Source organism: Salvelinus alpinus, chromosome 4, assembly GCF_045679555.1.
Source record: "Salvelinus alpinus chromosome 4, SLU_Salpinus.1, whole genome shotgun sequence".
Classification (NCBI taxonomy): domain Eukaryota; kingdom Metazoa; phylum Chordata; class Actinopteri; order Salmoniformes; family Salmonidae; genus Salvelinus; species Salvelinus alpinus.
This window is the reverse complement of record NC_092089.1, coordinates 48,561,902-48,587,519: the sequence shown is the minus strand read 5'-3', so window position 1 is coordinate 48,587,519 and position 25,618 is coordinate 48,561,902. Positions and strand designations below refer to the sequence as shown.

General features: G+C 42.0%; 2 protein-coding genes across 2 annotated transcripts; both read right to left on the bottom strand.

Annotated features, from left to right (window-relative positions):
• Positions 1–1,267: 1,267 nt before the first annotated feature.
• Positions 1,268–9,934, bottom strand: LOC139572604 (myeloid cell surface antigen CD33-like). The gene is made up of 5 exons (XM_071395300.1): positions 9,757–9,934; positions 5,502–5,822; positions 3,536–3,662; positions 3,238–3,319; positions 1,268–3,086 (listed from the first exon to the last, which is right to left on the bottom strand). The coding sequence occupies exons 1-5, from the start codon at positions 9,932–9,934 to the stop codon at positions 2,922–2,924; spliced, it is 873 nt and encodes a 290-aa protein (XP_071251401.1). The 3' UTR covers positions 1,268–2,921.
• Positions 9,935–19,509: 9,575 nt separating this feature from the next.
• Positions 19,510–25,082, bottom strand: LOC139573824 (sialic acid-binding Ig-like lectin 5). The gene is made up of 9 exons (XM_071397728.1): positions 24,974–25,082; positions 24,280–24,431; positions 23,714–24,100; positions 22,361–22,681; positions 21,859–22,116; positions 21,451–21,735; positions 21,141–21,267; positions 20,867–20,942; positions 19,510–20,693 (listed from the first exon to the last, which is right to left on the bottom strand). The coding sequence occupies exons 2-9, from the start codon at positions 24,338–24,340 to the stop codon at positions 20,301–20,303; spliced, it is 1,908 nt and encodes a 635-aa protein (XP_071253829.1). The 5' UTR covers positions 24,341–24,431; positions 24,974–25,082; the 3' UTR covers positions 19,510–20,300.
• Between the last annotated feature and the right edge of the window lie 536 nt (positions 25,083–25,618).

Sequence of the window (25,618 nt, the reverse complement as noted above, 5' to 3'; positions counted from 1 at the left end):
AAATTAGAAGGGCGGGGGGTTCGGCAAGGTCATTTTCTTGAGCTACCAAAATGATTCTGAAGTGTGCCAGGAGGCCCAAGATAGAAGGGGGGGGGGGGGGGGTTAATTTTGTGGCCAGAGTCAAATACTTTCCATAGAACAAACTTCACGTCAGGATAGGATACCCAAAATTAATAATTAATGTGTGTGTGTTATATTATATTAAACATAGAGGACGGAGTCAAATATAGGCAAGCAATAAACATTTCAGAACAACTACTAGTCGAATATGACATCTGAAGACAGTAGGCTAAACATTGGACGTAGGCTAAACATTGGTACCGCTTCTTGAAAATAGAATTGTGTAGATATGTTAAAGCAACCAAACATTTGTCAATGTTATATTTTATTTTGTGCATTTATTTCATTATTACTTTATTTACTTTAGTTTCTTAATTCTATAGTTATACTGTTTGTTGTATAGCCTGTTGGTATCTCAGACGACCAGAACCTTAATAATAATCACCATACTTACGTCACAAACAATAATTATACTAGTTGAATGCACGGACACACAGTAGGCTACTGACACTCGCTCTGCGGTGGTCGTGAATGGGTATGAGGGCTGGACACCCTGCGACCCAGACCCTACTGTTGTCTATTACACATATACGAATGCCTTGTTCAAGTGCTACCGGAGTTCTCGGGAAATTCCTAGATCCGACTGGGAAGTTTCACTTGAATGACACTCCAAATAGGAATTACAAGTGGGAAATGGAAAATGATGTTGCCAATCTTACTGGTTTAAACATTGTTCCGAATTCAAAAGCACTTGAACACAATCATGTCGGAGTTACAACTTCCCATTTTCCCATTTCCCACGAGAATATGAAGCCAGCATAATACAGCGTTTAAGTGCTCGTCGGTACTAGGAAACTGACATTCTGACTTGCTAACTGTTTGAACGCGTTACAGTAGCCTAAGTATATAACATCATTGACATGACCGTAATAATCATCATGAAAAGGCCTTGGAAGTGCCATAAGTGTAAGCCAACATAATTCATTATTTTACATTAACTTGTTTAACATGTAATAAATGCATTATGAAGACATTTGTGTAATGTAGGCTCCACGAAATATGAAATGCGTAATGAAGAAAACCGTGTACTGTTGCCTATACGAGAAAAAGGCCCTTTCTGATTACAAGTGCACCAGTATCCCAAAGTATTAAACGAAATCAAGCATAGAAAACTGCATTGGCATTAATAAAACCATTTTCCCACGAATTAAGTCGCACGTAAATGTGTGTATTTTCTCACAAATTCTGTTCAGCAAGTCTAAAACAGTACATATAGGCATACAACTACACATTTTAAAACAGGATTAAATGAAGACAACATTTCTGTAAATTCATAACGATGAATTAGCCATAAAGAAGAACAACAATGAAATATAGGCTGTCGCGTCTATGGTTGTTGCAAAGGCTTGGAGCCTACTGGTTAAATTTGTGTCTTTTCGAACGAATTAAGCAACACAAAAACGCACGAAATTTGCTGAAATGCATTATGTACACAAATGCACGAATTGAATGTGAGATTGTGTTGCCACCACTCATGTTATCTACATTATTAAATGTCCATGTGGGCTGTGCTATGTAGGTAAAACCCTCTCGTTCTCTCAAACAGAGAATCAGTGAACATACAAATTAAATTAGGAGAAACGACAGTCGCAGTACATTTTAATGACCTAAAACATGACATTTCTACCTTTAGATTTTGTGGCATAGAGAAGGTTAAGATATCAGACAGGGGAGGTGAGATAAATAATACTCTGAGCAAAAGAGAATGTTTTGTGATTTTCACCCTCCAGAAATTATTTCCTTAAGGTCTTAATGATGAAATGCCTATGTATTTTATGTTGTAAATTTGAAAATAAAGTATGCCCCTATTTCAGATTACTCTGACGTTTTTCTTATCCAATGATTTAAGAAAACTTGCTTGGTACGTTGATGTCCTCATTGTGGTTTTACAGACGTGTTTAATACGTTTTATGTATGAATATGAAATGCATATTGTTATATTTGGTAGCACTGATTTGTTTTTCCTTCGCCTCCAACCCCATTCGATGCGTGGAACGGATGTGGGTGGGGCTAGGTCTACATAAGGGTGCTATTTTAAAAAACTCACAAAAGCTTATTAAAGATCAGTGGTACTATCAAGAGCAGTGTGTGGGTTCCTTCCTTTTCCTCATACATTTATAAATACACACAACCATCAAAATTAAGGTAGTGCCTCAATATATAGGTTTAGGGTTAAATCAAAATGCCAAAACATGAAAGGACAGAGGAGAAAAACGAGAAATGGTTTGACCTCTACTTCTCCAAACCACGTCTTTATCAGTCCTTCCCCATGATGACACCAAACAGAATCATTACAAAAGTAACATTACCTTAACTTCCTTAAAAAAAATGTATAACCCTCCCCCACAAATACTTGTTTTGGCTGACACAGGGCTGAAAAATAAAGAAGTACCAAAACTATTACCTACAGTAGTTTCAGTTAAACAAAGTCTCTGTATCATCAGAAAACATTCAGTCTGGAATATGAGAAAACACAGCAGTGCTGTATAATAGAAGCCATAGTACTGTGTGCTATCTCCCACGTTTCTAGACAAAATTGCTGTGTCACTCTCCACCAATAATAGCCTTGACGTTGGAGTAAAGCGCTATATCTTCATCTGTCTCTCGTACTGGCTTACCGTTCTCTTTCTCCACGTCCTTCCCGATCATCTCCTCCCCTTTCTCCGATTCCACCTCTTCCATCACACCACTCCCCTCTCCACCATCTTTTCCCCCCTCATTCTTCTTCTCTTGTTTGATTTCGGCGTACTCTGACTCTGTGGTAGTGGTCTTCTTCTCTGCCTCCTCAGGAGTCTTCTTCTTCAGTAGGGAGTAGTTGATACTGGCGTAGTGACCTCTTTTGGTTCTTCCCCTGGGGCAGAGTGTCCCGAAGCTCCACTGGTCTGGAGCCCTCCGTTTTCAGTTCCCTCCCTCAGCTCCACCTGCAGATGTGTCTGTTCGCCCATCACTGCCTGTCCTGCATCTCTCTATGGAGTACATTACATAAATCACTGTGTTAGGAGTCTTTTGTTAGCTTGGTGGTCCCAGACCTGTTCGTGTTGTCTTGTAAACTCCTGTTGGCATGTCAATGCTAACTGAATGTTGGTAAAGCTGAAAAAAGAAAAACGGATACTGCACCTGTTGGTCTTCACATGCCACCATTTCCAGGTTCGTTAAAGGGCTTTTGGAGTCTAAGTCCTTTGGGGTCCTCTCTTTGCGTCTAAGGAAAATATTACAAATGAAATGACTCAATAACTGTATTTTGGAGGGGTTAGCAAGCACTTCCATTACAATATGGTGAAAGGCATTGGCACTTTTGACAATTAATCTGATGTTCTTGATAGTAAATATAGATATGTAAGACAATCTGCAATTGATTTTGAAAACAACATACTCAGTGAATAGTATCTGTACGACAGTAATAGAATGCATGTACTTTTTACATTTCCCTGTCAAACACAGGAAGATACAACTGATGGTGGCTGAGAGGGCTGCACCAATCACAAATGCAGCAATCAGTGGTGGGTTCAACAGCACAGCCAAGATGTCTTTAGATACTTCCTCTATAAAGAGAACAACACATGTATGATTTTAGAAGTGGCTCAGAATACTAAGAATCCTCTGAAGAAAAAAAGCATATTTTCTCAATCAAAGCATGTACAGTCATGACCAAAACTTTTGAGAATGACACAAATATTAATTTTCACAAAGTCTGCTGCCTCAGTTTGTATGATGGCAATTTGCATATACTCCAGAATGTTATGAAGAGTGATCAGATGAATTGCAATTAATTGCAAAGTCCCTCTTTGCCATGCAAATGAACTGAATCCCCTAAAAACATTTCCACTGCATTTCAGCCCTGCCACAAAAGGACCAGCTGACATCATGTCAGTGATTCTCTCGTTAACACAGGTGTGAGTGTTGATGAGGACAAGGCTGGAGATCACTCTGTCATGCTGATTGAGTTTGAATAACAGACTGGAAGCTTCAAAATGAGGCTGGTGCTTGGAATCATTGTTCTTCCTCTGTCAGCCATGTTTACCTGCAAGGAAACACGTGCCGTCATCATTCCTTTGCACAAAAAGGGCTTCACAGGCAAGGATATTGCTGCCAGTAAGATTGCACCTAAATCAACCATTTATCAGATCATCATGAACCTCAAGGAGAGCGGTTCAATTGTTGTGAAGAAGGCTTCAAGGCACCCAAGAAAGTCCAGCAAGCGCCAGGACCATCTCCTAAAATTGATTCAGCTGCGGGATCGGGGCACCACCAGTACAGAGCTTGCTCAGGAATGGCAGCAGGCAGGTGTGAGTGCATCTGCACGCACAGTGAGGCGAAGACTTTTGGAGGATGGCCTGGTGTCAAGAAGGGCAGCAAAGAAGCCACTTCTCTCCATCAGGGACAGACGGATATTCTGCAAAAGGTACAGGGATTGGACTGCTGAGGACTGGGGTAAAGTCATTTTCTCTGATGAATCCACTTTCCGATTGTTTGGGGCATCCGGAAAAAAGCTTGTCCGGAGAAGACAAGGTGAGCACTACCATCAGTCCTGTGTCATGCCAACAGTAAAGCATCCTGAGACCATTCATGTGTGGGGTTGCTTCTCAGCCAAGGGAGTGGGCTCACTCACAATTTTGTGTAAGAACACAACCATGAATAAAGAATGGTACCAACACATCCTCTGAGAGAAACTTTTCCAACCATCCAGGAACAGTTTGGTGACGAACAATGCCTTTTCCAGCATGATGGAGCACCTTGCCATACGGCAAAAGTGATAACTAAGTGGCTCGGGGAACAAAACATCGATATTTTGGGTCCATGGCCAGGAAACTCCCCAGACCTTAATCCCATTGAGAACTTGTGGTCAATCCTCAAGAGGCGGGTGGACAAACAAAAACCCACAAAGTCTGACAAACTCCAAGCATTGATTATACAAGAATGTGCTGCCATCAGTCAGGATGTGGCCCAGAAGTTCATTGACAGCATGCCAGGGTAGATTGCAGAGGTCTTGAAAAAGAAGGTTCAACACTGCAAATATTGACTCTGCATCAACTTCATGTAATTGTCAATAAAAGCCTTTGACACTTATGAAATGCTTGTAATTATACTTCAGTTTTCCATAGTAACATCTGACAGAAATATCTAAATACACTGAAGCAGCAAACTTTGTGGAAATTAATATTTGTGTCATTCTCAAAAGTTTTGGCCACGACTGTACATCCTATATTTTGCATTCATATTGGGTGGGACTGGGAAGCTGTGGCTCTCCATCAAAGTATCTTACTTATATCTTTACATCCATGCTTTTCTTCTTATTCTTTTAGGGTGACTTGCAGCTTCTCTCTCACTCTGCCCACTTAATTTCTGCTGAAGCACAAGGTCGGATAATGTACAGTACTTACGTGTCACATTCAATTTCAGTGTCTTCTTGGTGGTGACGCTGCCATTGAAGGTCACCAGACACGTGACCTTGGTGCCGTGATGCTTAGCTGAGGGGGTAAAGGTCAGATTTGAGAAGTGGGTTGTTGTGACGCTGGTCAGATCCTCTCTCTTCTGTATGGTGGTGTTTTCTCGGAGCTCAGTGATGTTGTCTCCTGTCCCTCTCCATGTCCATGTGATGTGAGGAGGGGTTCCAGAGCAGGTCCCTGGGGCAGTGCAGGTCAGAGTAGCTGGTTCTCCCTCTGTCAGAGTAGGAATCAACACGGAGGGCTCCTGGGTCAGATCTGGACACAGTTTTGCATTTCAATTGCAAAACCTTCAAGGGGGCAAAACCATTCATCTTGAGATGACGGGGGAGGTTGTGTACATTACTAATCACTGAAAATATCAAAATACCCAATGGATCATGATAGTTTCTAGTTTAAAAAAAAGTAGGGGTGCAAAAACATACATTTGCACCCCTATTTTGAAAGTGGGGATGCAGCTGCTCCGTTTGCTACATTGCTCTGGCGCAGCCACTGTTTTGGATCAGTCCATTTAAAGGCTTTGCATGGTCAATCTGGCATCTACTGCGATATGGCCTCTGTAGAAGTCAGGGCATTTACAGTGCATTCGGAAAGTATTCAGACCCCTTGACTTTTTCCACATTTAGTTACGTTACAGCCTTATTCCAAAATGGATTAAAAAAAAATCCTCATCAATCTGCACACAATACCCCATAATAACAAAGCAAAAACTGGATTTTAGAAATGTTTTCAAATTTATCAAAAATAAAAAACAGAAATACCTTATTTACTTAAGTATTCAGACCCTTTGCTATGAGACTCGAACTTGAGCTCAGGTGCATCTTGTTTCCATTGATCATCCTTGAGATTTTTCTACAAATTGATTGGAGTCCACCTGTGGTAAATTCAATTGATCGGATATGATTTGGAAAGGCACACACCTGTCTATATAAGTTCCCAAAGTAGACGGTGCATGTCAGAGGAAAAACCAAGCCATGAGGTTGAAGGAATTGTCCGTAGAGCTCCGATACAGGATTATGTCGAGGCACAGATCTGTGTCTGCAGCATTGAAGGTCCCCAAAAACACAATGTCCTCCATCATTCTTAAATGAAAGAAGTTTGGAACCCCCGAGACTCTTCCTAGAGCTGGTCGCCCTATCAAATCGAGGGAGAAGGGCCTTGGTTAGGGAGGTGATCAAGAACCTGATGGTCACTGTGACAGAGCTCCAGAGTTCCTCTGTGGAGATGGGAGAACCTTCCAAAAGGACAACCATCTCTGCAGCACTCCACCAATAAGGTCTTTATGATAGAGTGGCCAGACATGTGCCTCAGTAAAAGGCAGGCACATGACAGCCCACTTGGAGTTTGCCAAAAGGCACCTTTGACTTTCACAACATGAGAAACAAAATGATCTGGTCTGATGAAACCAAGATTTAACTCTTTGGCCTGAATGTCAAGCGTTACGTCTGGAGGAAACCTGGCACTATCCCTACGGTGAAGCATGGTGGTGGCAGCATCATGCTGTGGGGATGTTTTTCAGTGGCATAGACTGGGAAACTAGTCATGATCGAGGGAAAGATGAACGAAGAAAAGTACAGAGATCCTTGATGAAAATCTGCTCCTGAGCGCTCAGGACCTCAGACTGGCGTGAAGGTTCACCTTCCAACAGGACAACGACCCTAAGCACACAGCCAAGCCAACGCAGGAGTGGCTTCGGGACAAGTCTCTAAATGTCCTTGAGTGGTCCAGCCAGAGGCCGGATTTGAACCCGTTCGAAAATCTCTGGAGAGACCTGATAATAGCTGTGCAGCGACACTCCCCATCCAACCTGACAGAGCTTGAGAGCATCTGTAGAGAAGAGTGGGAGAAACTCCACAAATTAGGTGTGCCAAGCTTGTAGCGTCATACCCAAGAAGACTTGAGGCTGTAATTGCTGCCAAAGGTGCTTCAACAAAGTAGGGAGTAAAGGGTCAGAATACGTATGTAAATGTGATATTTCAGATTTTTATGTTTAATACATCTGCAACCGTTTCTAAAAACCTGTTTTGCTTTGTCATTATGGGGTATTGTCTGTAGATTGATGGAGAAAAAACTATTTCAACCATATTAGAATAAGGCTGTAACGTAACAAAATGTGTAAAAAGTCAAGGGGTCTGAATACTTTCCGAATGCACTGCATACTTCTTGCAGAGCTGTTGTGAAAAAAGTGGTCAAGGAAGTGAGTTTGTGTTTATACTGGACATTCTGCCCCTCCCACCCCCACCTAGTGTCCACCAATCATGTCAATGCGGAGCTATTTGGAGCCCTCCGCATTGTTACAAGATTGTGGCGGTGCATGGCTATGCGGTATGGAGCTAAATTTGGCCTCTGCATGCCTCCGGGGGCTCCACAATTGCGTCACACCATCCATATGGCGCCTCCGACCACATTTCCAGATAATGCATTAATTGTCTTTTAAAGGCGCTTCATGGTCAGAGTCTGCATTGGCCGTGCAGCATTTACAGTGATATGGCCTCTGCAGAAGTCAGGGCGTTTATACTTCTTGCTCTTTGTGGAGCAGCACAGAGCTGTCGTGATGGAAGTTGTCAAAGAAGTGAGTTTGTGTTTATACAGAACCTCGCACCCACACCTACCGTCAGCCAATCATGTCAATGAGGAACTATGTGGCGCCCTCTGCATTGTTACAAAATGTGGGAGGCACACAGCAATGCGGTATGGAGCTCGATTTAGCCTCTGCATGCCTCAGGGGTTCCGCAATTGCGTCACACTCTCCATATGAAGCCGACCACATTTTCGGATCAAGCATAAATTGGCTTTTAGAAAGCAATAGCTGCACCACTGGTGTTTAAAATGAAAAGGCACCTGCACCTGAAAAGGAACCGCTTCGCGGTTACAATGTAGTGAGGTGTCTTTATGCGCCTATCAAGTCAATGTTCCTAGCTCCAACAGTACAGTAGTAAACTCAACATAAAAATAAATGTCCTCTCACTGTCATAAAGGCCCTAGCCTTATTTTCAGCAAACTTAACATGTGTAAATATTTGTATGAACATAACAAGATTCAACAACTGAGACATAAACTGAACAAGTTCCACAGACATGTGACTAACATAAATGGAATAATGTGTCCCTGAACAAAGGGGGGGTCAAAATCAAAAGTAACAGTCAGTATCTGGTGTGGCCACCAGCTGCATTAAGTACTGCAGTGCATCTCCTCCTCATGGACTGCACCAGATTTGCCAGTTCTTGCTGTGAGATGTTACCCCACTCTTCCACCAAGGCACCTGCAAGTTCCCGGACCTTTCTGGGGGGAATGGCCCTAGCCCTCACCGTCCAATCCAACAGGTCCCAGACGTGCTCAATGGGATTGAGATCCGGGCTCTTTGCTGGCCATGGCAGTATGGCTGGTGGCATTGTCATGCTGGAGGGTCATGTCAGGATGAGGCTGCAGGAAGGGTATCACATGAGGGAGGAGGATGTCTTCTCTGTAACGCACAGCGTTGAAGTTGCCTGCAATGAAAACAAGCTCAGTCCGATGATGCTGTGACACACCGCCCCAAACCATGACGGACCCTCCACCTCCAAATCGATCCTGCTCCAGAGTACAGGTCTCGGTGTAGCGCTCATTCCTTCGACAATTAACACGCCTACCGTCTGTAAGCTGTTAGTGTCTTAACGACCGTTCCACAGTTGCATGTTCATTAATTGTTTGTGGGTCATTGACCAAGCATGGAAAACAGTGTTTAAACACTTTACAATGAAGATCTGTGGGGAAGATCTTTTGGATTTTTAAGAATTATTTTAAAACGACAGGGTCCTGAAAAAGGGATGTTTCTTTTTTTGCTGAGTTAATACTTTATACTGTATAATGTATTCTCCACATGTACAACCATTCATTTTTCCCGGTGGACCTTCAGACGAGTCTTGTGAGGCCTGTGGGCATCAAAGAGCAAAACAACCGACATGTGCATGTGTGTGAGAGGCTCATCTTTCCGTAGAGGGGTCAGGCTCGTTTTTTTATAGGCCAAACCGCGGAGCCGCAGACATCGACTCTAGAGGTAACCCCTTAGAGTAAGTCTCAAAAACCTTTCTAAGTATTCGTGAGGTCCACCACCAGGACCCACATGTACTTCCTGCCTTGGCAAAATGTCAGTGTTCTCATCGAACAACATTGCAACATTGCATATTGGCCACAAATGTTTGGAAACTTGTACGTTCATTGGCTATGCACTTGAGAACTGAATGACTGTCTATCCAGAACACCAAGTCATCCAGCTTCAGCTGTAGCTCTGTACACATCATCTTATCCACCTTCACACTCAGTACTGCAGCAGCCAGCTCCATGTGAGGGATGGTCATCTGCTTCAGAGGTGCTACTCTGGCCTTCCCCATGACAAGAGATACATGAACATCACCCCTTTGATTCATCAGGTCTCACATAGTTTACTGTTCCATAACCTTACTCACTGGCACCTGAGAAATGTTGCAGTTGAGCTTGAGGGAGGGGGTAGAATTCCTCTACATATGTGGTGTTGGTCTTTGACTGTAACATGAAAGGTAAACGTGTCGGTCTCCACACAACACTGCACTCCCAATGCTCTTACAATGGGGAGTTTGTCTTTGTCCAATTTCAACTATTAAATCTCTTTAGCTCTATCAGCTTCTGAGTTGGAGGATAGTACAGTTCGGCTATTGCTCACCCACATGGAGAGATGGAGTCCCACATGGAGTCCTTTATGACAAGCTGTGATCTCTTTGGCAAGTTGCACTGCCTCGTCTTCAGTGGAAACCTCAGGCAGTCGTCAACATACAAATGATTTCTGATTGTGTCAACAACTTCCAGATGACAACATTCATCTGCAGTCTTCTTCAGTGCATAGCTCGCACAGCTCAGTGACGAGGCAGCTCCAAACAAATGTGATCCTCAACAGGTGAGAGGTTAGTGTCACCTACAGGCCACCATAGGAACCTCAGGAAATCAACATCATTGTGATTCCTTTACCTGGTGAAACGTTGCTTTCACGTCATACGTCATTGCTACAGGCTCCTGGCGGAATCGTGTGAGCACACCTACAAGACTGGGCCTTAAAGAATCTCTGAGTTCACTGGGGTGCCTTTGTATGTACACAGACAAAACAACTCATTGTCCCCTTTTTGGGTGATATAACCCATGATGTGGAACATACCATACTTTACCATCTGTACGTTCTAGCTGCTCTTCTGGCAATCTCTCAGCCTACCCCTTGTCAATGACATCAGAGAGGAAACCTTTCAATTCGTCATGGAAGTGTTCATTTCTCTTTCAGGTTTAGGAGGCTCTGGTCAGGTAAGGTGACGTCAACCTTCCTGAAAGGTAACCTCAGACTGTGATGGCCCTCCTGTAACTTTACAGAGTCATTCATTATATTCATAAACCTTTTGTCTTCCACTGACATATTGTTCTGAGTGTAGACTTCAGGTAGCTCGAGGAAGTTGTCTTTCTCTAACTCGGAAACGTCCAATCCTCTGATAACATGAGTGTGCATTGACTTTCCTTTCACTTGATTCATGGTCTTTAAAACTATTTTGTCTCCTCTTCCTGTGACGCCAAGCTGTACCATCAGTCTCTCTGTGCAGAATGTGGCTGTGCTTTCTGGGTCTAGGAAGAAATCCGTCTGTATAACCTTGTTGTCTTTACTGTGTTTGACCTGTACTGGTACAATAGCAAGATCACATTCTTTGTCCATGGCCCCAGTATGCACACGTGTTCAGAGAAATCAGTGCACTGCTCACTGGTGCTTCTAATGACTGCGTTGCTGTTCCTCGGTCTCTCTAATCAATATGAAGCACACTTGGGTGAGTTTGATTACATACACTGCATGTGAGAGACACATTGCAGTCTCTTAACATGTGCCCCCTTGACAAGCAACCAAAACAGATGCCCTTTTCCTTTAGGAAACCAATCTTCTTCCTGTGGCTCAGGAAGAAGAAACAGCTCCAATTTGGGACCATTGTTACAGAACAGACATGTGATGTGTTGGGTTTCGGTGAGGGGGGGGGGGATGCTGTGGTGATGACACACCACAGCAAACTGCTCCCTGTGGATTTGTGAATACACTTGTGAATGAGCCTCGACTTCTGGATTGTGTAGGACCTTGAATATCGCAGAACACTGAATATGTGTGGCTATTCTCACCTGTTTTTCAATTAACAGGACAATATCTGGGAGTCTAGCACACCTTGGTACTGCTCCTGTAACTCACAAGCAACTGACCTCCACCTCTCCCTGAGCTTGTTGGGTAGTTTCAGGATGATATTCTTTAAGTTGGAGGCCAGATCCATCTCGTCCATGTCTTCCATATCTACCATTGCATTACACCAACCTCTGAGGTATAACGCATAGCTCTGTAATGCCTATTAGTCTTTGGATTTAATGCTAGACATGCTAAAAGCCTTCTCCATGTATGCATTGGCAATCTTGTATTCATTCCTGAAGTTCTCCGTCAATAAGCCCTATGTGGAGCCATGTGTTGGCAGCTCCTAACTAGCTCTCGAGCCTGCCATCTGGTGGACTGTCTTGGCTAGTTTGGGCTCTACTCTCTATACCATATTCAAATGACTGAATGAGAGACCTGTACTGTAAAATGTCACCATCATGTCTCTGGGTGGCAGAAAGGAATGATGTTGCTATTTGACTAACATAGCAGTAACATCATTCTGTCTATGGAGAATGGTGACTAGAGGGTTTTCTTCTATGTTTTCCTGTGAAATGTCCTTTGCACCGTCCTGTGAATTGGAGAGTCTTACCTGTTCTCTCGTTGGCCCTCTATGCGAGTCAGTCAGCACAGAGTGTCTGCCTGGGCCCTGTCCTGTATAAGTCTGCAGACTTGGGTTAGAGTCTTGTGCAGCAGTGTGCTCTTCGTGAGCTGCTGTCTGAATCACATTGTGTCCTGACTGTGCTGATTGAGCTGAAACACGGTGAGCCTGGGCTGATTGAATGTCAATGTACTCAATCAATTTGGGTCCTTCTTTGGGTACGCACACTTGGTGCATGTCTGGCAGCAGTGCTCTTCCTGCCTGTGTGAAATTCAAGGTCTGACTGCCTGCATATCTGCCATTTCCTCAAAGTAGTCATTCATGCCATCTATTGTTGTCGACTTGGCATTTCTTTCCCTACAGATGTCTAGACTATGAGCTTTGCCGAGGCAGCTGCTTTTTCAGTTTGCAGCTCAAGTCTCATTTCTTTTTCTCAGTTCCATCTTTTGTTAGTTTCATTCCGCCTCATCCTCTTGATGGTGTTTGAACTTGAGAGCAGCAGCCTTTGTTAATAATGCTGCTCTTTCAGCCGGCTGGAGGTTTGGGACACGCTGACAGCGTGTAGCTTTAACATCCTCTTTCTCACCAGTGCAGTCATCAGGTTCTCTGGTGCTGGGGTCGCACCTGAAATCGTAATAAATGCCTTTAATATGCTCCCCCTTGGGTTCATATCAATTTAACATTTTATTTTATTTATTTCACCCTCAGATATCATGTCGTTATAGGAATCATTCAAATACTTGAAAACATTCAACATTTCATTGAACTGGGTGGAGCATGTTTTCTTTAACAACTTAAATATTTGTATTGTCAGTCATCAGATCTGTAGCGATGTTCATTTTGCGAGGCAGATCTTCCGGTCTGGATTTGCGCATTTGGGAAACTTTCTCCACCAAGGCCTTTTCTGGGTCCGACAATAGCTTCCTTGTCGTCCCCATAAACAACGCTATCTACAGTGGTAGAATTCCCTTCAACCATATTTCTTCAATAGGCCATCACAATATCTCAATTTCAATATACAACCAGGAACATGGATCAATAAGCACTCTGGTGCACTGTGCTCCTTTAACAGTGTGGTTATATCATTAGTCTTCACACGTCAATGAATTATGCAGAGGAGATCCTTGGCCCAAATAAGTCACTCCAACAGCAAACTTCCCATTTCTTTGAATGCACGCTAATTGTAGCCGTCACCTTACAATGTATCCATCAGTAGCGATATTAGCATGTACATCTTCATGTGGGATGCATGCCAGCAAAGCCACCTTACAACAGAACACTAAACAATACATTAATTGCACTATAACGGTGCGAAACGGTGCCCACAAACTGTTTGGGCCTACATAAAGCTGCCCCAACAACAGCAGTCCCAACAGCAGTCCCAACACCTTACCACTGCTATACCGGGCTTTCAATGGAGCCTTGTTTGGCAGCGAAACAGTTCATTCAGCCTCATTTACTGCCTTTAAAAGAAACATAGCTGATATGGCTGGCTTGCTAAAAAAAATGTGGTTTCTACTGACAATTGAGATGTACAAACTATGGCATAAGGGGACGACAAGCAGATAAGAGGCAATCCTTAATTTCGATTATGACATTAATGAGCGAGCGATGACGGACGCGCTCAATATACGACTAATTATTGAATTTGCGATTTCCAACTCGCTGTGAGCACCGGTACGTTTTATCTATAATTTCTCTTCATTATTTCTCTTCATATGACAACTATTAAAAAGGATTTGTCAGTAGATTGTCGACTTGATTCATTATGATGACTACTAGCTAAGACTTTGAAAGTAAGATGTTGACATGATCAGTCCAATCAAAGCTACTCTACATATACGTCATTTTATCTGTGGCCAATGACCTTGAGCCATCTTGGAAGGGTACTTGTAATATAACTCTATGGCAGGACCCAAAGGGCTGACATTTTGGATGTCTATCCTTACTAAGGACTTAAACTATGCTATGACGTACTGTCCCCATGAGTGACAGAACACTGAGCCAATCACGGCGCAATGCTCCTATTTTCTGCTGGTTCGCCCCACCACCCCAGAAAGCACTGAGCTAGGCTGAAACACCTGCATTTTGGAGCAGCCTTACTCAAGAAAACAAAAAAGAGACCAGCTTTATTAACTGAATGATATATATATTTTAGATTGTTTGTAAACTGATATGTGACACGTATTAATGCCAAATTAACATACAAAACAGGCAAGCCCCCCCAAAATATATTTATATATATATACAGTATATACATATGTGTATTATTATATATTTTTTAAATGCTAAAAATGTAGGGCTCAAAACAGGTGAGTCCCTCTGAATGATGGGTCGACACTGGTATCCATTAATAAATCTAACAGTTTGTTAGGCTGCTTTACATATCCAAGTAAGTCTTTTGTCCGCTGTAGTCTTGAGACCGAGCAAGTCCTTTGTTCCTTTGTTTTGTTTTTCCAAACAATACGGGTTTCCAAATCCAACAAAGTATTTTCCAGCGAAGCCTTTTGACTAAATATAGTGGCTAAATTGTCATTTTTTTACATTTTAGTCATTTAGCAGACGCTCTTATCCAGAGCGACTTACAGTAGAGTGCATACATTTTATTACATTTTTACATACTGAGACAAGGATATCCCTACCGGCCAAGAGCAGACGCTCTTATCCAGAGCGACTTACAGTAGAGTGCATACATTTTTATTACATACTGAGACAAGGATATCCCTACCGGCCAAACCCTCCCTAACGACACTATGCCAATTGTGCGTCGCCCCACGGATCTCCCGGTTGCGGCCAGCTGTGACAGAGCCTGGGCGCGAACCCAGCCCAGCCTGGGCGCGAACCCAGAGACTCTGGTGGCGCAGCTAGCAGCGATGCAGTGCCCTAGACCACTGCGCCACCCGGGAGATGTTGAATTGTGCCAATACAATTTCCATCCTAATCTTTTAGCCACAATGGAGATTTGCAAAATGTTGGTCTTGACGGATAAAAATCCAATGTCTAGAGCTGGATTCAAGTTTTAAAATAATAATACATTTATTTGTCATTTTTCTGGTTACAAAATGGTGTGTGTGTGTCTCAGTCTCCAGATCTCAACCCAATTTGACACTTATGGGAGATTCTGGAGCGGCACCGACAACAAAACACCAAATGATGGAGTTCCAGACACTTGTAGAATCTATGCCAAGGCACATTGAAGCTGTTCTTGCAGCCCACGGTGGCCCAACGCCCTATTAGGACACTTTATGTTGATGTTTCCTTTATTTTGGCAGTTACCTGTACATTACCCACAGATTTGGATATCTGGTTTCCGTTAAGCCTCTCAAACTTGTTTTTGCTAGCACACTTCCCTTTTCCTTATTCTGAGCTATGCCTCAAGGTGCTAAGATCAAATAATGAGAAATAGTTCACTCCAACAGAGGCCAGGCGTAAACACTTAATGCAATTTGTTTGGGGAAAAGGTTAAGATTGACATAACGGCCATATCTCAGATTGCTATTATTAGTGGAGGAGTGTATTAGTTTGCAGAGGTAGAAGGGTGTCTTGTTGAGGAGTGATTTGTAAATGAATGTGAGCCACTGGGATTGACGTTGAATGTTCGGTGAAGGCCAGTTGACGGAGGAGTATAGGTCACAGTGGTGGGTTTGGAATGGTCCGGTTGGTGAGGAAGCATATGGCGGAGTGGTACAGTAAAAGTGGTGACCCGTTATTCAGGGCAGGTGGGGCAGAGCACCACACTTCTAGGTATATTAAAAAATATATATTATATATAAAAAAAAATTGGGGGGGCTTGCCTGTTTTGCTTGTTATTTTGGAATTAATACGTGTCACATATCAGTTTGCAAACAATGTAAAAAAAAAAAAAAAAAAATGGCATTGAGTTAATAAACTCAATAAACTTAATAAACCCGCTTACAAACATGGTCTCTTTTTTGCTTTCTTGAGTAAGGCAGCTACAAAATGCAGGTGTTTCAGCCTAGCTCAGTGCTTTCTGTGGTGGTGGGGCTAGCCAGGAGAAAATACAAAGCGTTGCGCCTGAGTTTTCTGTCATGATTGGCTCAGTTTTCTGTCACTCATGGGACAGTATGTCATCCCCAATTCTAAGGTTAGAGCTCAAAAATGTGTGCCCCTTGGGTTCTGCCATGGAGTTATATTAGAAGTGCCCATCCAAGAAGTCTCAAGGTCATTGGCAACAGAATGACATCAAATCACTTTATATCTAGCTTTGATTGGACTGATCATGTCAACATTTACTTTCAAAGTCTTAGCTAGCAGTCATTTACATTTACATTTACATTTAAGTCATTTAGCAGACGCTCTTATCCAGAGCGACTTACAAGTTGGTGCATTCACCTTATGATGTCCAGTGGAACAACCACTTTACAATAGTGCATCTAACTCTAGGGGGGGGGTTAGAAGGATTACTTTATCCTATCCTAGGTATTCCTTAAAGAGGTGGGGTTTCAGGTGTCTTTCGTCATCATCAAGTCAACAATCTACTGGCAAATCCTTTTTTAATCCTTGTCATATGAAACGAAATAATAGATTATTATCGAAATTATAGATAAAACATATCGGTGCTCATCGGCAATTGTACATAAAGATTACACAACAAGTTGGAAATCACAAATTCAAGAATGAGTCGTTTGGAAGGAATCAGTGGCTAACTGTAAGCGTTGCAAAGAAACCACTAACGTTAGCTTCCTATTCAATGGAGTGGCTGTGTTTTCTTTTTCAAGTTCCCACCATAAATCCAGAGAATGCCAGACTTTGATGACAAAGTTTGATGACAACATTTGCCCACAAAGGACCGCTGCGCCACCTTCACATGGTGAGTCCAAAAATGTCTGGTATGCTGCTGCATAAATGATGTAATATGCAAGGGAGAAATGTATACTGTAGCTAAGAAAGTAATACTAAGTGTATGTTGTGTAGTAAGCTGTTAGTAGGCCATGTGCCTCACCCTAATAATTTGGTCTATTTTCACCAACGCGGTATTGTAAACACGTTGTTGGTGGCCAATGTGTGCTTGTTTGAAAACTTTTTTTTGTACAGCTTTGACAGTGCTACTGATAGTAGTCGTGGCGCCAGACAAGGCTCCATTTAAAGCCAGGTTTAGCAGTGGTAAGGTATTGGGACTGCTGTTTGGACAGCTTTATGTAGGCCCTAACAGTTCGTGGGCACTGTTTGTCACCGTTATAGTGCAATTAATGTATTGTTTAGTGTTGTGTTGTGTAGTGGCTTTGAAGGCATGCATCCCACATGATTTTTTTTGCCTCACCAAGATTTACATGCTAAAATCACCACTGTACAGTAGGTACAGTGCATCCATTTTGTTGAGGACAGTTTAAGGGGCCAGCTTGCAGAAATCATCCCCATAGTCCATAACCGCTCCTGTTTCCAGAAAACAAAGGGCTGTGAGTCGTGTTGGTTTATGGTTCAATCAGGTTTGTACTATGCTGTTTGTACTTACACATCACAGTTACAACAGTGGAAGCTGGAAGTGCTGTTGAGGTGTTGAGCACACAAACTCACCAGCATTTTCTCTTGTCACATTAGAGATTGTGAGAGTGTCCAGTCCAGATTTATTCTGTTCCAAAGCTGTTGACCTGTTCTTACTCCAGGTGAAGTTAGCTGATGGTGGGTAGCTGTCAACACTGCAGGTCAGATTCAGGGTATCACCCTCTCTCACTGTGTTACTACCAGAGATCTTGGGTTCCTTCACAATTAGAAAACAAATTGCATATGCAGGTAATCATGTTCATGAAATAGGGTCCACGTCGCGTTGCCCTGCCAACCGCTCACACGGACAAACAGAGCGAAGCCCTGTCCTTGGTGAGAATTCTCACACCCATGATGGCATCCACCATGCAGGCCACCTGGGGCACAGGAATGGCCCAGACCATGGTCTTCAAAGCGTCCATCTTCTGGGTGACCAGGACAGGGGAGAGAGTGGGCAAGGCCAGGGGAACTCAGTTGGGCTCTCAACTTACTTTTGAGGGTTAGAATAGTAGAATACACAAGGTGCCATTTCAAAATTTGGTTGTGCATCAGCAGTTTTTCTCTTGTTATGTCAGTCACTGGCAGTCACTCAATTAGCCCACGTCAGCAATTTATGTTGTTGTTGTTGATTGGTAAGTTAGGATAAACATGTTGTAATAATGGTTGATTACTGACCGAGGGGGACCCATTGATCACTCTCACTCAGATATCATATTAAAAACCGCAAACATTTATCTTCACCCTATGGCAAAATGTATAGAATTGCAGCAAACTTGCTCAAAAACGTCAACGTTTTCTCTACGCCACATGGCAAAAATCTGTAGAATTGCAGGAAATTAAATCTAAAACATGCATTTTGTCTCTCCGCTGTCTCCCGTGTGGCTCAGTTGGTAGAGCATGGCGCTTGCAACGCCAGGGTTGTGGGTTCATTCCCCACGGGGGGACCAGGATGAATATGTATGAACTTTCCAATTTGTAAGTCGCTCTGGATAAGAGCGTCTGCTAAATGACTTAAATGTAAATGTAAGAGGGGAGGCCTAAAATGTTGTGTTCGCAAGGTGGGGGAAACCACATTTTGCTTAGGGCCCCCAAAAGGATAGGGCCGGTTCTGACTACATGTGGGTGTATGGATGTGGGTATGCAGACCAGTGAGACACTGCGGCCCTCCGTGATGAGTTCAGATTTTTTGTGGCCTCCACCCCCATCAAAGTTGCCCATCCCTGATTTATACCATTGGTAGCCTATAATTACTGTTGAACGAAATTTGCGGAGATGGTAGGTTGGAAATAGCTAAAAAAAATACACCATTTATACATTCTTTTAACAGATTTCTGAGAACAAACAACTTAAAATACACAAGTCCATTAAGTGAGGTAGTGCCTCAATATAAAACAATACTGCAATAATGCACAAAAATATTCTCATATATGGGTTCGCTGACAATGTCATTAAAATGATACACACGCTTCAATGGGGCAGAAGGCCGTGTGTTGTGGTGATTCTGGATGGCCAGATATCTAGCAACAACGACACAATGCTGCCATGTGGGGAATTGTAGGTGGCTCGTTTCAACAAGTTTTATGTTTTTTTTAGGTGCTTTATGCTAATATGGCAAACATTTGCTACCCAGCTAACCAACAACTGTAAAAATGTATTTGAGAGACAAGTGCTCATTGTGCAAATGTATTTATATTTTCAAAAAACATTGGAGACAAAATATAGTTTATATGTCGTCAACAATCGAAACCAACCCGTCTGTTTACCCCATAGTTGTGCACTCGTCTGTTTGGTTGCTAAACAACCAACGAGTCTATAGTACACAACTTTTAAGTACTTTTTAACTTTTTTTCTTGATTAATTTCATTTGAGCTCTCTGGCTAGCCCAAAATGTACTGCAGTATATCAGTATTCTATGTACAGAAATATATTGGTTACAACCACACATACTACATAAAATCCCCACCCACAAAAATGAAAGGAAAGAGGAGAAAAACCAGAAATGGTTTGACCTCTCTACTTTTCCAAACCACATCATTGTCAGTCCTTCCTTATGGTGACAAAACAGAATCGTTACAAAAAGTTAAATGACGCCTCATTGAAAAGCATTACAAAAACATTACCAAAACTTGCTTCTATGTAGAACTAGAAAATATTCTTATTGAAAATGTACAACCACCAGATACATACAGTACTATCTGACACAGGGCTGTAAAATAAATCATTTACCAAAACTATTAACTACAGTAGTTTCAGTTATTAAACAACATCTCTGTACTATCGTAAAACATTCAAACTGGATTCAGCACATGAGGAAACAACACCAAAACTACAGTAGTTTCAGTTGAACAAAAGTCCCAGTATCATCATAAAACTTTCAATCTGGATTCAGAAAATGATATAAGAACACATGGCTGTACAATACTGCGTTCTATCCCCCACATTACTAGCAAAAATATCTGTGTCACTCACCACCACCCATAATAGCCTTGACGTTGGAGTAAAGCGCTGTATCCTCATCTGTCTCTGCTGCTGGCTTACCGTTCTCTTTCTCCTCATCATTCCCCATCATCATTCCACTCCCCTCTCCTCCATCTTCATCCCCTTCTTTCTTCTTCTCTCGTTTGATTTTGGCGTACTCTGGCTCTGTGGTGGTGGTCTCCTTCTCTGCCTCCTCAGGAGTCTTCTTCTTCAGCAGGGAGTAGTTGATGCTGGCGTAGTCCACTTCATTTGGTTCTTCCCTTGTGTCAAATTTTCCTGCGGCTCCACTGGTCTGGGTCCCTCCGTTTTCAGCTCCTCCTCTCAGCTCCAACTGCAGAGGGGTCTGTTCAACCCCCACAGCCTGTCCTGCATCCGTCTATGGAGTAGATTACAGAAAGCACTGTGTTAGGAGTCTTTAGTTAGCTTGGTGGTCCCAGATCTGTTTATGCTGTATTATCAACTACAAAAATCACTTCGATACTACTATTGGCATGTCAATGCTAACTGAATGTTGGTAAAGCTGAATAAAGAAATAAACTGGTACTGCACCTGTTGGTCTTCACATGCCACCATCTCCAGGTTTATGAAAGGGTTTTTGGAGTCCTTTGAGATCCTCTGTTTTTGTCTATGGAAAATATTACAATTGATATTTCTCAATAACTATATTCTGGAGGGGTTAGCAAGCAAGTCCATTACAATAAGGTGCAAGGCATTGGCGCTTTGACAATATATCTGATTCTCTTGATAGGAAATCTGAATTTCTGAAGACAATCACCAACACTCATGTAACACTAACTGTACTTCAGTAATAGAATGCATGTACCTTTTACATTTCCCTGTCAAACACAGGAAGATACAACAGATGGTGGCTGAGAGGGCTGCACCAATCACAAATGCAGTAATCAGTGGTAGGTCCGACAGCATAGCTATAATGTCTTCCCATTCCTTATCTAAAAAGAGAACAACAACTCTGTATGGGAAATGGCTCACATTACTTCATATCCTCTGGAAGAAAAAAATTGCAATTTTCCTACTCTCAACCTAAATGTACAGAACATTCTCAATATTGCAAACATTGGGTGGGATTGGGAAGCTGTGGCTCTCTAACCAAGTACCTTGACTTATATATTTACCTTCTTGCTTTTCTTGGCTGTTATTTTGGGTTACCTGCAACTTCTCTCTCACTACACCCACCACATTTCTGCTGACACACTCCACAGTGGTGTTGTTGTGGTTTCCAACAGGCAGGCTGATGGTGCTGTTCACTGAGGAACCCAACACTGACATAGTGTTCTCTGTGTTGAGCTCCAGCAGTGGCCACTCTATGAGGGGTAGGGGAACCCCCTGACTGACACACACACAGGTCATGACCTCTGCCTGGTCCACACACCCAGAGCCAGGAAGAATCACAGGAAGGTCTGGAAAAAGACAGTGAAAAAGAGAGATATTGGTGATAGATTGATGCTATAAACATGGCAACATATTTCCAGATCATGAAATATTAAATGAGTTTGTATATTTACAATCCAGTTTGTACTTACACATCACAGTGACAACGGTGGAAGCTGTCATTGTCCTGTTGTGGTGATGAACTGTACACACATACTCCCCAGCATGTTCTCTTGTCACATTGGAGATGGTGAGAGTGGCATTTTCAGTGTAATTCTGAAGTGGGGCACTTATCCCATTCTTACTCCAAGTGATGTCAGATGGTATGTCACTGTCAACACTGCAGGTCAGATCCAGGGTACCATCCTCCTTCACCATTTTATGTCCAGTTATTTGGGGGTCTTTCACATCTTTGAGTGCAAAAAGTTAATAATTTTACATATTTATTTTTACACATACACTAAATTCAAACTATATTGGTTGAGGGACTAATAACAATGGATCATGATTAAAAAGGGAAAAAGTCAAAGCCATGACATAACTGGGGTTAGACTACATATTGTATAATTTGTTTATTATGAAGATTAATCCTAGGTTTCAAAGATTCTCTGGAATAAGGTGTTTCATGTAAAATGTAGGATAGATGGTACTCACATGACACATTCAAAGTTACTGTCTCTTCAATTGTATATGTTTTCTGGAAGGTTACTTGACACGTAACCATCATGTTGTGGTGCTCAGCTGAGGGGGTAAAGGTCAAAGTTGAGAAGTGGGTTGTTGTCATATTGGTCAGGTCCTCTCTCATCTGTATGGTGGTGTTGTCTCGAAGCTCAGTGATGTTGTCTCCTGTCCCTCTCCATGTCCATGTTATTTTAGGAGGAGATCCAGAGCAGATTCCTGGTGCGGTGCAGATCAGAGTCGCTGGTTCTCCTTCTGTCAGAGGAGGAGTCAACACTGAGGGCTTCTGGGTTAGAGCTGGAGACAGGAAATACAAACACAGAAGTGAGTTTTACATCTGTCTACAAAACAGCAGTGACACATAATCACCATGCATGTTCTGACTTTGAATGGGACTTTTCCCAGTAACAACATCTTGTCCTGTTATGAGAGGAGCAGGGTTGGGGAGTAACGGATTACATGTAATCCGTTACATGTAAGGGATTACAAAAAAACGGTAACTGTAATTCGTAACCTTACCAGCAAAAATATTGTAATCAGATTACAGATACTTTTGAAAAACGAGATGATTAAATTCAGAAAGGATGTTTGCAAAAAATAATTGTTTTCTCTGTTTTCTCAATGACATTCAAATCAGCATTGAGAAAAGGCGCGAGTCTGACTATAAGTTAGAGACCACTATGATGACACACCAAATGTGTTTGATGAATCGCGGGAAAGGAGCAGGAATAGGTTTTTGTAGGTTACAGTCCAAGCTATGTCTTCCAATGGTGCGACTGCTATCGGCAGTCTATTGGACTGTTGTGGATTGGAGGTAAGGATGACAGCAATGGTGTAGTCTACGGCGATACGAATATCACTTATTATCGATATCTACATAGCGCATTGATGTGAATCACACTGCTCCTCTCTCATTCAGCTATTTGCGCCATACGGATTGTGGTTGTTGTGGATGGCTTTTGACAAATCTGAATGTGTATTGGAAACATATAATGGTTGAATTCAAGAAGTTTAAGCTGTTTTTGAAACCAGTGGACAGCCAGTGAAAAATACGCTCTTGCAAAAGCTGAATAGTGAGGATCCAAGCCCAAAAGTGGGTTTTTATTGCTCAATCTAATTCATGCTGATTTAAAAAAAAAAAATCCATAGGCCTAATGGACACATGCTCAAACTTGCACACTTTTGATAGACTTAAAAGGGAAATCTGTAGTTGCTACATCCATTTTTTTTTAGATATATATTGAGCTGGAACTTGGCAAGTGTGAACTGTATACAATGAACTACAGTAATAGTCTGTCACTGTAATTGGTAATAATAGCAATGAAGTACCTTTCACTGTGATTTTCACTTTTTTGAGGTATGTATATGCACTTAGCAGTCTGAATTGATACTGTCCTGTGTCATTCTCTCTGATGTCATTGATGATCACACTACAGTTCTTCTTTGTCAGATCGGTCTCCAGTAGAGACACTCTCTGTTTATAACCCTCCTGAGCTTTAGAGGGAGTTTCAGAGTGGATAATTATGTCTTCATCCTGATCACATTTGCCCTTTTTAGGACATTTGAACCATATTGCTGCAGTAGGTTTGAAGTTCTCTGCATGATTGAAGGTACATGAAATGACAGCACATAGTCCCTTCTCTCCTGTTATCTTTGCTGGACTGAAGGCGATGGTCCAGGGTAATGCTGTTCGTGGTGGTGGTGATTGTGGCTGCCCTGAAGGAGGGACATTAATAAAGTCATGAGTAATACAGAAAGCACTTCAATACTACTTCACTTGTTTGTAACATTTTTCATGATATAGTATCTATTGAGATATTTGCCATACCACTACTGCTACCACATCTACTACTGATTATTATATTAAACGCTAGTAGTGATAAAAGGGACCTTACTTTTGCACGTGGTTATCTCTGTCAGAGAGAAAAGTAGAGCTGCCCAGATGAGGACCCACATCCTGCCTCTACTGCCTCGATGAATCAATCACAACACCGGGGTCTCTCTCCTCTTTCTCTAATGGTCACTATCTCTGTCTCTGTCTACTGGTCTGGAGCACAAGACGAGTGTGAAATAGAATATGAAATGGTGTTGTGATAATAACAACATATAGCAGTACACATCGGATATGAATATTTCATTACACCTTTATGAGTGCTACATTGGCATTCATAACAACCTTCTTGGCACTTTTATTCAACTAAGATGTATTTTGCTGTAATGCCTAGAGAGGATGTCAAAGAAACATTTATGGTCACAGTTCATATGAATGCTTTCTTCACAATGCATTACAAGCCCATTTATAACTCCTTATGATTGACTCCTTATAATGCAATATAATGCCCAACATAGGCGCTAATAACTGCTCATAAATATATTTAACTGCATTCAGAAATCTTTATACCTAGGCTATATAAAGCCTTTTGAAGCAATATGTTGAAATGCCATAAATGAATAATAGAATATTACCATTATATTACTTAGTCATAATCAACTTAACAGTCATTCAATTTAACGAAACAAAACTATATAATGGTTAAATAGCTTGTCTTTTGATCCATGCAGAAACAAAATACTGAATCAGCACATTACCTCTCTCTGTGTGCTCTCTCTTCCTATTGACTGTGAGCCCTGTGTGAGTCTCTGATGGGTGTGAACTGTCACTTCATGTCCCCAGTCTGGTACTCCTCCCTCTAACCTGGTGCTGCAATCCAGGAAGTTCCTCTGTACTATATCGTCCAGCCATACTGTACCGTATGGGCCATAATCAACACAAACCCATTAACCCAAAATTCTTGCAACCAATAGAATGTTATATATATGGGGGATAAAACCTTACCAGCCCTGCAGATTTTGCTGAGAGGAGGCAGAGTCATTAGATATTTTATTTTGGTACTGTCCATATGTAGCTGGTTTTTGGTCACAGGTCAAGGAATGTCTGAAGAATTGCAACATTTACCTGGAGCTAATGCTGCAGATAGCACTACTGGGTGATCAATAATATAATAATACTAATAGCAAAAATGTTTATCTTTAATTTACAATCTGTAGAAGCTATGAGAATAGAAAGGTTCAGAACTTTTGTGAAGCATCACAGGACAGTTGAAAAAATATATGGCAAATAGAAATCCAATATGGATGATGTTAAGAGATAGATGGGAGGGGTTGAATGGAGCTGAAGAGTGGGACTAATAAAAACAAGATAACTAATGTAAAATATACTGTGTCTGTAAAATG

Coding starts and splice junctions, on each gene's coding strand:
- LOC139572604 (XM_071395300.1), bottom strand. CDS start 9,934: ATGGGGAAGGCCAGAGTAGCACCTCTGAAGCAGATGACCATCCCTCAC. Junction 5,823..9,756: donor CAAGTGCATAGCCAATGAAC/GTACAAGTTTCC, acceptor AACTGTGTCCAG/ATCTGACCCAGGAGCCCTCC. Junction 3,663..5,501: donor ACTGAAATTGAATGTGACAC/GTAAGTACTGTA, acceptor TTCTCTTTATAG/AGGAAGTATCTAAAGACATC.
- LOC139573824 (XM_071397728.1), bottom strand. CDS start 24,340: ATGTGGGTCCTCATCTGGGCAGCTCTACTTTTCTCTCTGACAGAGATA. Junction 22,682..23,713: donor AGTGAAAATCACAGTGAAAG/GTACTTCATTGC, acceptor TCCTGTCTCCAG/CTCTAACCCAGAAGCCCTCA. Junction 20,694..20,866: donor TGGCATGTGAAGACCAACAG/GTGCAGTACCAG, acceptor TCTACTCCATAG/ACGGATGCAGGACAGGCTGT.